Source organism: Marmota monax, unplaced genomic scaffold, assembly GCF_021218885.2.
Source record: "Marmota monax isolate L192 unplaced genomic scaffold, Marmota_monax_Labrador192_F-V1.1 WCK01_AAM20220418_F8-fsc00232, whole genome shotgun sequence".
Lineage (NCBI taxonomy): Eukaryota > Metazoa > Chordata > Mammalia > Rodentia > Sciuridae > Marmota > Marmota monax.
In genome coordinates, this window is record NW_026695232.1 from 2,175,253 (window position 1) to 2,188,917 (window position 13,665).

Consider the following 13,665-nt stretch of genomic DNA (forward strand, 5'->3'; position numbering starts at 1 on the left):
AAGTAGGTTTCAAGTTTATTCCATACTGTAGCATATATCAGTATTTTACTTCATTCTTATCATTGATGAATAATATTCTGTTGTATGGAAAAATCACAGTTTGTTTATTCATTCATCAGTTAGTGGATATTTAGGTTGTTTCTGTTTGGAGACATTAAATATTGCTATTGGCTTGGTTTAGTGGCGAATACTTGTGATCCCAGGGAGGCTGAGACAGGATAGCAAGTTCAAGGCCAGCCTGGGTAACTTAGTGAGACCTTGTCTCTAAATAAATAAATAAATAAAAGGGCTGAATATGTTGCTGGATAATAAGACATCCTCGATTCAATCCTCAGCACCAAAAAAAATTTATTCGTGTGTGTGTGTGTGTGTGTGTGTGTGTGAGAGAGAGAGAGAGAGAGAGAGAGAGAAATACACATTGTTATAACCTCTGATAGAGCATGTACTTAGTGTACAAGGCCCTGGATTCAATCCCCAGCACCCAAAATAATAAACATAATAATAATAAGAATGCTGCTATGAATATTTGTGTACAGGTTTTTATATGAGTATGCATTTTCACTTCTTCTTTGAGGAGTAGAGTTTCTGAGTCATATAGTTGAATCTATGTGTAACTGTTTAAGAAACTGTTTGCCAAAGTGGATAAACCATTTTATATTTCCACGAGTAACATGTGAGGATTCCCACACCCTTGCCAATACTTGTTACCTTTCTCTTTGATTATAGCCCTCCTGTGGGCATGAAGTAGTATCTAATTGTGGTTTTGATTTGCATTCCTCCAGTGTAATGACCTTGAACATCTTTTCATGTGTTTATTAGCCATTGGTGTGTGTAGGGGAATGTATATTTGGGGGGTGGGTACCAGGGATTGAACCCAGGGGTGCTTGACCCACTGAGCACATCCCCCAGGCCTTTTTAAAAAAATATTATTTTTTAGTGATGAACACAGCATCTTTATTTATTTTTATGTGGTGCTGAGGATCGAACCCAGTGCCTCACACGTGCGAGGCAAGCACTTCACCACTGAGTCTAACCACAGGTCTCCCCAGTTCTTTTTTATATTTGATTTAGAGGCTGGGTCTCACTAAGTTGGTTAGGGCCTCGCTAAGCTGCTAGACTGGCTTTTAACTCAGGATCCTCCTGCCTCAGCCTCCTGAGCCATTGGGATTACAGACGTTTGCCACTGTATCCAGTATTTGTATATATTTTTTTGATTTTTAAAAATTGTTGATGGACCGTTTTTTAAATTTATTTATATGTGGTGCTGAGAATCGAACCCAGTGCCTCACATATGCTAGGCAAGTTCTCCACCACTGAGCTACAACCCCAGCCCTGAATATTTTTAAAATAAGTGTTTATACAAATCATCTGCCTATTTTTCCATTGGGTATTTTTAATTATAGATTTAAGAAGGGTTCTTTATATGTTTTGGGAGCAAGACCGTTATCAGACAGATGATTTGCACAAAGATTTTTCCCATTCTGTGGATTGTCTTTTTCTTTTGATGGTGTCCCTTGAAGCATAAAGTTTTTTTCTATTTTGTTAAAATCCAGTTAATTTATATTTTCTTTTGTTGCTTATAGTTTCAGTTTCTTATCTGAGAAACCATTATTTATTGCAAGGTCATGAATATTACTTATGTGTTTTCTTCTAAGAATGTTATAGCTATTAAATTTTAGGTTAATTTTTTTATGTGTGTAAGGCATCCAACTTCATTCTTTTATAAATGGATATCTACTTGTCTCAAAACCATTTGTAAAAAAAAAAAGTTTTGAATTTTCTTGACACTTTTGTCAAAATTCAGTTGTTCATTAATAAAAAGGATATATTTCTGGACTCTCAATGTTATTTCATTGATCTGTGTGCCTGTCCTTATGCTGTTACCACACTATAATGTTGGTATCTTTGGATGAAGTTCTGAAATAGGGAAGTTTGAGTCCTATAGCTTCCTTCTGTTTTTCAAAATTGTTTTGACTATTCTGAGCTCCTTGCATTTCTATATAAATTTTAGAATTTGCTTGTCAGTATCTGGGAAGAAGCCACCTGGAATTTTGGTGAGGCTTGATTGACTCTTTAGAACAATTTGGGAGTATTGCCATAGACACAGAATGTCTATCCATGAATGTTGGTCGTCTTTAGTTAGTTTCCTTTAACGTTTAGTAGATTTCATAGTATAAATTTTGTCCTTTTTCTTTTTTTTCAGTAGTGGGAATTGACCCCACACCTTTCACTTTCTAGGCAAGCACTTTGCCACTGAGCTACCTCTCCACCTCTTTTTATTTTCTATTTTGAGACAGGATCTCACTAAGTTTTCACTAAGTTGCCCAGGCCACCCTCAAATTTGCAGTCTTCCTGCCTCAGCTTTCGGAGCAGCTGAGATTACAGATGTGTGCTACCATGCCTGGCAAAGTTTTGTAGTTCTTTTGTTCAGTTTTTTCCTAATTACAGTTTTTGATGCTATTATAAATTTGATTTTGTACATAACATTCAATTCTTTAGAAAAAAACTTTATGCTGCAAGGGACACCATCAAAAGAAAAAGACAATCCACAGAATGGGAAAAATCTTTATTTATTTTTGGATTATTTATTTTAAGTACATAACATTCAATTCTTTAAAAAAAATTTGGTGCTGGGGATCAGTACCCAGGCCCTTGCACATGCTAGGCAAGCACTCTACTAATGAGTTACACCCCAGTCCATTGATTTTTGTATATTGATCTTATATTCTGGGACCTTGATGAACTCATTTGTCAGCACTAGTAGTTTTGTAGTGAATTCCTTAGGATTTCCTGTACATGTCATTTTTAAATAGATGTGGTTTTACTTCTTCCTATCAACCTAGATACATTTATTTTATTTTCCTTCCTAAATACCCCAGATAAAAACCTCCTATACTGTATCAAATAGAAATGGCAAAAATTGACACCCTTGTCTTGGTTCAGATTATAATTAGATCTTAGGGGGGAAAACATTTAGTCTGTTACCATTTAATATGATATTAGCAGTAACTTTTTTATGGATGCCCTTTATCAAGTTGAAGACTATCAGTTGTGTTCATAGTTTGTTAATTGTTTTTATCATGAAAGGGAGTTGAATTTTGTCAGCTTCCTTGTATCTATTAAATTAATCATGTAGTTTTGTCCTTTATTAATATTATGAATTATACTAATAAATTTATATATGTTAAACCAACCTTGCATTCCTGCTAAAAAATCTTACTTGTTATGGTGTATGAATCTATATGTGTGTGTGTGTGTGTGTGTGTGTTGCTAGATTCAATTTGCTAGTATTTTGTAAGCATTTTTATATCTGTATTATAAGTTGCTTAAACTATATACCATAGCTTGCTTTTCTTTTGAATCTCTGTCTGGTTTTGATATGAGAGTCATCAGTGACTATGCAATATGAATTAGGAAATGTTCCCTTCTCTTTTATGTTTTGAAAGAGTTTGTGAAAAAGTGGCAGTATTTCTTTAAGTGTTAGTAAATTTAATGAAACCCTTGAGTCTTTGAGGTTTTTGTGTGTGTGTGTGTGTGTGTGGTTAGTTGTAGGATATTGTTTTTTGCTATTAGCCAATTCAGTCTCTTTACTTGTCAGAAATATGTTCAGATTTTTTTCTCTTCTTGAATCAATCTGTCCTAGAAATTTATTCATTTGTAACCTAATTATCTAATTTGATGACAGTATTAGTGTATTAGGGCTGATATAACAAAATGCCATTGACATAAATTTATTTTTTCATAGTCCTAGAGGTTAGAAGTCCAAAACTGAGGTGCTGGCCAATTTGGTTTCTTCTGAGACCTCTCCCCATGGCTTGCAGATGGCCATCTTCTTGCTGTGTCCTCAAGTGGTCTGTCCGCTGTGCATGGGCATCTGGGTGTCTCTTTCTCTCCTTGTAAGGACATCAGTATATTGGATTAGAGCCCTGCTCTATAACTGCATTTAACCTTAATAACCTCTTTAAAGGTCCTATTTACAGATCTAGTCACATTCTAAGGTTTGGAGGTAAGGGCCTCAACATACAAATTTGGGGGCAGTACGGTTCAGCCCCTAAAAATGACATACAGTTGTTCATATCAATTCTTTTTTTTTCTTTAAGATTGCTAGTGATGCCACTCCTTTTATTCTTTTAATATTATTGTTATTATTATTATTTTAGTTGTAGATGGACACAATACCTTTTTATTTTATTTGTTTATTTTTATGTGGTTTTAGTAATTTGCATCTTCTCTTTTTTTTCTTGGTCATCCTAGCTACCACTTAGCAGACATTAAGTTTGTTGATTCTCAGTTGTCTATTTCTTACTTCATTCATTTTTACTTCAATAAGTATTATTTCTTTTATTCTGTTGTCTTTGGGTTTAATTTGCTCTTCTTTTTCTAGTTTCTTAAGGTTATTTATTTGAGCTCTTTCTGTTTTTGTTTTTTTTTTCAAATATAGGCATTTATAGCCATACATTTCCCTCTCAGTACAGTTGGCTGTTCATGTCCACAGGTCCCCATATCCACAGGTTCCACATCTGCCTGTTCTGCATCCACATCTTCAGTTGCTTAGGGGATCAAACATACTTGGAAAAAAAATTATTTGTATTTAAAGTGTCCACTCATTTCCCCCCAAACAATATAGTTTAACAACTATTTACATCCCGTTTACATTGTATTAGGTATTAAAAGTAATATAGAGATGACTGAAAGAATACAGGAGGTGTGTGAAAATTATATGCAAATACTGTACCATTTTGTATAAAGGAATTGAGCACCTGCAGCTTTTGGTATTCATAGGGTCCTGGAACCAATCTCCTGTGGATACTGAGGAATAATTCTCCTTCTTAAGTGGCATCACATAAACTTTTTGGAGTTGTGTTTCATTTTCATTTATGTTGAAGTGATACCTGATTTACTTTGTGATTTCTTTCATGTGTTGGTTATTTAGGAATATCTTTAATTTTGACACATTTATAAATTTTTCAAATTTCCTTTCATTATTGGTCAGTCACTGGATTCTATTGAAGTCAGAAAATGTATTTCATGTGATTTTAGTTCCTTGAAGTTAATTGAGACTTGTTTTTTGGCTAACATCTGGTCTATCCTGGAGAACAGTCCTGTATACTGGAAAAGAATATGTAATTTTTATGTATTTTGCTTTTGTTGGAGGAATGTTCTGTTGGTGTCGATTAGGTCCAGTTGGTTTACTGTGTTATTCAACTCTTCTGTTTCTTTGTTGCTAATCTCTCTGGCTGTTCTATCAATTATTGAAAGCAGGGTTTTGAAATCTCCAACTATTATTAAACAGCTGTTTTCCCTCTAATTCTGTCAAATTTTGCTTCAAGTGTTTGGGTCTGTTAGTAGTTGCATATATGTTTATAATTATCTTCCTTGTGGATCAACTCTTTTATCATTGTAAAAGGTCCTTCTTTTTTTCCAATATAGTTTTTGCTTAAAGTCTGTTTTTTTCTGATACTAGTGTGACTAATCTCAGAAAGTGTTTTTTCCTGAACTCTCTGGTTAGTATTTGCCTGGTTATCATGTATTTTGCCATGCAGAATCTTTTAATTTTTGAGTAGTTAAATTTATTAATTTTCTTTATGGCTTCTGCATTATGAGCAATAATTTGACCTTTTCCATATTTAGGTGACAATTAAATCTCCCATATTTTTTCCTTTTATTCTTGTATTTTCAATTTTAAAATTTGTATTTTTGATCCATTTGATTTTGTTTGGTACTTGGTCTAAGATGTATATACAACTATTTTTCTATATACCCACATGTCTCAACACAATTCGTTGAGTGTTGTTTGCTGATTTGAGTATTTTTCTTTATCTTACACTCAATTCTCTTGTGTATTTATGTCTATTTCTTACTGGGGTTATTTTCCACTGTTTTGTTTGCATGCTAGTGCACCAAGACCATAATGTTTTATTCACTAAGGTTTTTATATCATATCATCATACTAGTCTCCCTCTTTCTCTTATTTTTCAGGATTTTTCCAACTATTCATATTTATTTCTTCATATCAACATTTTATGTTATCCTTGTTAAAACAGAGAGATAGGAGTCAGGGACAAAATAGAACTCCCAAGGCCATGCCCCTAGTGACCTACTACTTCTCTAGCCTTGCCCCACCTGACTACAATTACCACCTAGTAATCCATTTAGATTATTAATACATCAATCCACTGATTAGGTAATCTAATAATTTTCCTCCAAGTATTCCTGGATTGCCTGACACATGAGCCCTTTCGGGGACACTTCATATTCAAACTATAGTACCACACTTAGTAATTCATCAACTGGATTTTGCTTATATGTTTACTTGCACTATTAGTTAGGATTTTACTAAAATTGTAGATATAAACTAGTATAATAAGCTACCAGTCTTATTCCAAACAACATGATTGTGGCCTGAAACATACTGACCAGCTGTGTAATAGCATAGCCATCTTGCCTGGGATTCCTGTCCTTTAAACATCTGTTAAGATGTGGAAAATTGGGACCATGTTCAGCCTCCTGCTACTTTGTAGTGTTGTATATGTACTTAGTAGCCACTGTTCTTTCAGTGGACCTTAAAGCTTTCCCTCTGTTAGGTTGCTCCCTCAGAGAGGCACATTAACTCTTCTGAGCCAATAGAGGACCATTTCCTACTTCTCAGTTCTTATGAAAAGATGAGTCAGATATGTTGTAGAATAAAAATAATGTTTTTAGCCAGGTGCAGTGGTGCACACTTGTAATCTCAATGACTTGGAAGCCTAAGGCAGGAGGATTATAAATTTAAGGCCTTGGCAATTTAGCAAGACTCTCAGCAACTTAGAGAGACCCTGTCTCAAAGTTAAAAATAAAGGACTGGGGATGTAGCTCAGTGGTAGAGTGCCCCTAAATTCAATCCCTAGTACTACTACTACTACTAATAATTTTTTTATAACTTCTAATGTAGCACCATCAGTACCGTGTTCTTAGGGGACTTTGTTTTTCAGACTCCTAGAGTATTTAAACAGTCCCTTTGGACATTATACTGGGTTAACTGATCTAGCTGTTCTGCCAGAGTAACGTCAGGGACTTGTTTTTACTTATTAAGGATATTTCCAGTTGGCTTGAGTCTTTCTCACTCTTATAACTTGTCTGTCTATGAAATAGAATGCAGTTTTTCTATGATGAATTATTTTGTGAATCCAAATAAAAGCTTTCTTTTGGATATACCTACGATTGCAATAAATAATTCTAGTTTATTCAAAAAACTAAAGTAACTTTCCTTCAGAGAAAAATATTTTCTCCTAGATTGCAATGAGTTACTTTGTGTGACACTTTTCAAATTAAAAACTCATCTTAATAGAGATAAATATATCTTATTATAACGTAGTTTTGAGAGAAGTATGAAGATAGTTTTGATATGGAACATAATGATAGTAGAGCATCTGACCTTGACTGACTTCTGCTACCTAAGGTAATAATACTCCGTAAAGATGTGAAAACCTTGAGCTATCTTCAATTTCTGACAGTTTTGTAATGTTAATCAACTCATAAAGTTGTTATAGGGATTGAGTGAATTAATATACTTGAAGTACTTAGAATAGTACCCAGCATAGTGACTTGTATTAAGTGTTCATTGAATAAAAAATAATTAAGCCTGAATATAGAGAAACTATTATTCCAAAATTTCTGAATAGTTCAAGGAAAGATCTGAAATCCTATAATCTGTTTTTTTTTCTCAATTCATCCTTATTGAAGTAACTTCATTCCTGCACATATAAATGGTTGCTAATTTAAACAACCTCTTTCATTTTAAAGATTCGCCGGTTCTCAGTCCAGCTAATTCTGCAATCAATTTAAGTGGCGCTCAGGACCTGACCCGGAATAAGAATGTTGTGAAACCACTGGCTTTATCTTTGCAGGTTGTAGGGAAGACTTATGCTGCAGGTGATGTTTTCCTTACTTATATTTCTTTAGCAAATACATAGTCTCTAAAAGACTTGTGTGAAATTTAATTGACAAATTGATAGAAGAAAACAGAAGCTGCTTCCAGCTGCCACTTAAAGACAGAAGTGAGGTTGTCTATAATAATGTAATATTTTACAAAGCTTTGTGTTCTCAGTGCTCCATCCAGAAGAGTCAGAATGACATTTGGCACACAGAAGAGATACTGCAATTTGATTCTGTTCAACAAACATTTCTTGGGCATCTAAGAACTGAGGATATGAAAACAAATAAGGCATAATGCCTTGCCACAAATGTCCTTGTAACCTAGTAAGGGAAATGGGCCTATATAAGATATTTTCAATGTGCTGAAGCCTAGCATTTTAAGGACTAATCAAGAATGAGTTCTTCGAGGAACTTAGTGTTTCACAGCGAGAAGATATATACTGTACCAAGGAGTGGAAGGAAGACATTTCAAATTCAGGGAACAGCAGAAACAACGATTAAAGGGAAAAGAGAATGAAAAGGGAAAAAAATAGCATGATCATATGATATCTGCCAGCAGTTTGGACTTGTTAGAACCATAAAATATGCAACTTGTAAAGTGGCAAGCGGTTAGCTAGTGGTGTGCAAACAGAGTCCCTGGAGACCAGGCTAAGAAGCCTGGGTTTTATTCTATAACTTGAGGAGCAAAGGAACGACTTGAGCTGAATCATTTGGGCAGTAACATGTTAGAAGGCCTCAGGGAGTAGGAAAATTAGTTGAAGTTCATTTTAATAGTCAAAGTGAGAAATGATGAAGTCCTGGGCCAGGGTGATAATAGGTTGGAGAGACAAATTGGAGAGCTACTCAGGAAGTAAATTCAGCAGGTCTTGATTGATGAATGTGAGCATAAAGGAGAAAGGATCTCAGCTGACATCCACCTTTCTAGGCAGATGGTGTACCTGAGACAGAATGCAGATGGAGGAACAGGTTCTCCAAGAGGAGACTGTGTGAACATGTTGAGTTTCCTGGGACATCCAGTGGGGCTGTTCAACAGTCATTTAATCCACCAGAGAGGGAAATCACGACTGGTGGGATAGGGTTGAGCCATCAACATGCAGTTAAAATCATCAGGATAAATAGCATCAGCCAAGGAGAGATGTAGTGTGAAGCGGGTTGTGAAACAAGGATGGAATCCCAGAAAGTCCAATGTTTAAAGAGAAGAAATGGTATAAGAAGAACGAGGAGACAAAACTTCACTTTTAGAAACTTTTCGACACTTAGGCATCATAAATTACATAGCCCACTCATGTTTCTAGTCCAGCCCAACAACTCTTACAGGACCTACTTTCTGATTTGATTACAGGCTTGAAACAAACCGAATTTAGGTTTTTCACTGCATTAAGAAAATCAACGAAAGTCATGGATTAGTAGTAATATCTTGGTTGCTAAAACCATTAGAGTAAAAAGTTGCTGATCAACTTTATAACACAAGATTTAGGCCGACAACTATGGAACCCACAGAGCACTCTTAATATTGCAAACAGAGGCCATTATGTGCTTCATAATGAAAGTATATAATAGTACTTATTTTGCCAAAGAACAACCCAAATTGAATATAACTTGATCAAGCCTCTACATCTAACAGTTAGTTTATTGGAAATACAGAGTACAAAGCAAAGTTCAGCCAATCAGCAAAATCCAGAAAATGGGAAATTCTACTAGGTTATCAGAAAGAAAAAAAATTATAAGAAAGAAAAAAGAAGAAGAAGGGGGCTAGGGATATAGCACAGTTGGTAGAATGCTTGCCTTGCGTTCACAAGGCCCTGGGTTCAGTCCCCAGCACCACCACAAAAAAAAAAAAGAAAGAAGAAGGGGAATCCTATATATTAAAAGAGATTTAAGGGTCTTATCAAGTAAATTCAAATGTGTAGATCTTTTTTGAATCCCAGTTTGAATAAGCCAACTATAAAAGCTCTTTCAAGATAATTGGGATAAATTTGAATATTGATGAAATACTTGATGATATTAAGAAATTGTCCATCATTATTAATTCTAAGCATAATAATATTATAGTTATGTTTTTAAAGAGTTTTTTTAGCAGCACATACAGAAGTACTTATGGAATGAAATTTTATGATAAATGGGTTGCTTCAAAATAATTCAGAGCATGTATGTGTGTATGTGCAGGGGAAGGAGGTAGAGTGTCTAAATGAAGCCAGGTGGGCAGTGTGTTGATACATGGTGAAGCTGGATGGTGGGTATGTAGAAGTTTACATACTATTCTCTCTCCTTTTGTATATGTTTGAAATTTTCTGTCATCCAAAATTAAAATAAAACAAATAACAGTTTTCCCTTCTTTCAACCCACCATCTCCAAAGACTTCATTGAGAAATGACCCTCAAAGATCTCTTTATGTCCTAGGAAATTATTTTTAGGTGACTTTTTTTTAATTAATTCTTTTAATTGACATGTGTGATGTTTAATGTTAATGGTGGTGTCCCTCTGGTGGTTGTCACTGGTTTTATGCCACTGAGCTGAATCCTATCAGTGAGGTTTCCTTGAATCTTCACATCCTCAAGCAGGAAATCTATCAGATGTTTGCAGCTTCACACGTAGCAGTGTCTTGCCAGCCTCTATTCTAAAAGGAGCCTCTCCTGTTCTACAGATGCTGCAAATGGGAACAGTAGCCATGGAGGGAAGAGCAGTGCATCCAGCTCCACTCCAGCCCGCCCAGGGAACTACTCCTTGTCGCCAAGACCTAGCTACACATCTGCAGACCAAGGTACAACACCCATCTTAGGGTTTTGAAATGATGCAATTAATTATGGTAGAAATGCTACATGTTTTTTGTTTTCCCTTTTTTCTTTCTGTACTGGGGATTGAACCCAGGTGTGCTTTACCCCTGAGCTACATCCTCACTCCTTTTTATTTTTTATTTTGAGACAGAGTCTCACTATGTTGCTGAGAGTCTGGCTAAATTGCTGAGGGTCTTACAGAGTTGCTGAGACCTGGCCTCGAACTTGCATTCCTCCTGTCTCAGCCTACTTAGCTGCTGGGATTATAGGCACGTACCACCACACAGGGTGTAGGTTTTTGAATGATAAATTGTCTGACAGCACACACTCTATTAGAGTTTTCGCATTACTTATCATACAGTGTTTTGAAAGTTTACGATTGATGTTAACAGTAGTAATGAAATATCTTGGTGATTCTACACTAGAGTCTAACTGGAAAGTAAATGTTGAAACTGATGTAAAAGAAAGCATTTGAAAAAAACAAGTTTTTTTTTTTCTGACTAAAGTGTAGGCAAATCTGAGCCTGCCTTCCTCTGTCCACAAAATGATTGTAACAGTACTTGACCTAAAGTTCCACATGATTGTGAAATAATCTGCACAAGATAGTAAACTGTAAAACCACATACAAATGTTAGGTATTGTTAGTGTGATGTTGGTATGAATGTGGCTTTTTCTAATTTCATCTTTATATATAGCAGACTGACTTAGACCTTCTGAGTAAAGCAAAGTAAAGATGCTATGTCACTTTGGCACTCTTTCTTTCTTCCACATTGCTGAGGACAAGGCCTTTTCTTTTTGTCTTCAGCTACCATGTTCACTTCTGGACCACCAAAGAAACGACACCGGGGATGGTACCCTGGATCACCTGTCCCCCAACCTGGTTTAGTTACACCTGTTCCTACAATTCGTCCTCTTTCAAGACCTGGTAAGAATTTAACAGAAAATGGGTTTTAGTTTCTTTTTAATCAGCAGAGGTATCTTCTACTCCTGTTCTTTCCCTGAAGATAAATTTCTTCAATCAATCATATTTCAATAATTTGTAAGGATCTTGATCGTAGCTAAAATTTTGTCCTCATTATGTCTACCTTCCCTGCAAACACAGGTACCATCACTACTGATTTTAATTCAACTTCTGGTTTACTTTTAACCCATGGTTTTGATAAACCATTCATCACATAGGGCAAGTTGGTCAACACATACCATAGGGCACGGTCAGTAGTGGTGTTGGAGTTACCCTTCTGTGATCTGGCTCTCTTTATGACCTATGCTTGTTACTTCTGGCCTGGATGGTTCCATCCATAGCTAGAAAATGAAAAACCAACTGGCTCGCTCTCTTACTATCCAAACATTGGATATCCATGGCCATTTGTTATCTACAATTAAACATTCAAAAACATTTGTCAACCCTGTGGTACCAAGTAGGCCATTTTAGGTAGATTGATCCTAAAACAGAGGTGGGATCCTTTAAAATTTTAAGTTCATTTAAATCAATAGTTTTAAAGACTGAATAGAGATATCTTATATATACAAAGAATTATGCCACCATGTTCCTGTGGTTTGCCTCTCGGTAGTACTGACTAATGATGATTTATCCTTCTACCTTCCTTCCTTCTCTATTCTTTTCACAATTTACACAGTGGGCAAAAATATGACTTTAATAATTGGACGGGTGGGTAGATAAAAATCCAAAACATAATCCAAAAGATTGCATGTGGAACAAAACAATTGGAAGGAAAACTCCAAAATACTAAATGTAGTTATCGCCTGATTGTATGATCATGGTTGATTTTTTTATCCTTCCCTTTGTTTTTCTTCTAATTTTATATAATATACATGAATTACTTTAATTTTAAAAAACTAATAAAACATTAGACTTCTAAAATTTCTATAGTAAAAGTATTTAAATTGCACTGTTTTCCTTTGTATTTCATTTAGTTTTTATGTCTAATCCTTCTTGTCAAACAACTTTTTTTTTCTCCAGAACCCCTTTTATCTGCCCCAGTTCCACAGACCCCATTAACTGGAATTTTACAACCTCGGCCCATTCCTGCAGGGGAAACGGTAATTGTTCCTGAAAACCTGCTGAGTAACTCAGGAGTGAGACCAGTAATTCTGATAGGTAAGGTGAAGGAATTCCAAGTTGCTTCTGTCCTCTGGAGTCTAGGAATGTCTCTCCATTTCATTGTTGATTTATTCATGCATTCATGAGTGTATTCATTGATCCTGCTATTGATTTTTTTCAGTTTTTATTGGTCAGCTTCTTCATGCTCTATGACATATGTGATTACAAGCCAAGAATAAGGCATAGCCTTCTTGCCCTCAAGGAGAAGTGTGTAGTGGGGGGAGTCTGACCCCTCACTAACCACTGGGGTCAGTAAACAGCCATTACAACACACTGGGATAACATTACAACACACTGGGATAAGTGAGCTGGCAGAGGTTCACAACCAAGAGCTGCAAGAGCTCAGAGGAGAGAGGGTTTGCTTCTCTCTGGAGGGGTCTGAGAAGACTACTCAGAAGTGGTGTCTAAGTTGGGTCCTGGAGGTTGCTAAGAATGGATAGGATGGGGAGAGGACAGTACCCTCAAAGGGAGCCAAACCACAGAGAAAGAAACCATACCTCATACAAGAGAACCAAGAAGCCCCACAACTATAAGTCTGAACCATAGGGAATCATCTATGAATCAGTGTCTTTTTTTTTTTTTTTTTTTTGTACCAAGGATTGAACTCAGGGGCACTCAACCATGGTTTTGATAAACCATTCATCACATAGGGCAAGTTGGTCAACACATACCATAGGGCACAGTGAGTAGTGGTGTTGGAGTTACCTTTCTGTGATCTGGCTCTCTTTATGACCTAGGCTTGTTACTTCTGGCCTGGATGGTTCTCTATGGTGCTCTACTACTGAGCTACATCTGTATCCGTTCTTTATAAACTGTCTTTATAAAGTCTGAGCCCTTCAAGGATATCTGTAAGTG

General features: G+C 35.9%; 1 protein-coding gene across 6 annotated transcripts in view; it reads left to right on the plus strand.

Moving 5' to 3' along the window:
- Positions 1-13,665, plus strand: part of Greb1l (GREB1 like retinoic acid receptor coactivator) — a 264,690-nt gene that overhangs the window by 173,920 nt on the left and 77,105 nt on the right. For 4 of the 6 annotated variants that reach the window (XM_046438512.2, XM_046438513.2, XM_046438514.2 and 1 more), the window contains 4 exons: positions 7,783-7,911; positions 10,559-10,675; positions 11,494-11,613; positions 12,670-12,807. In XM_046438512.2, the coding sequence (XP_046294468.1) occupies positions 7,783-7,911; positions 10,559-10,675; positions 11,494-11,613; positions 12,670-12,807 (504 nt within the window). The remainder of the gene's footprint in view (positions 1-7,782; positions 7,912-10,558; positions 10,676-11,493; positions 11,614-12,669; positions 12,808-13,665) is intronic. The other 2 variants (XM_046438515.2, XM_046438516.2) reach the window with 1 other exon arrangement.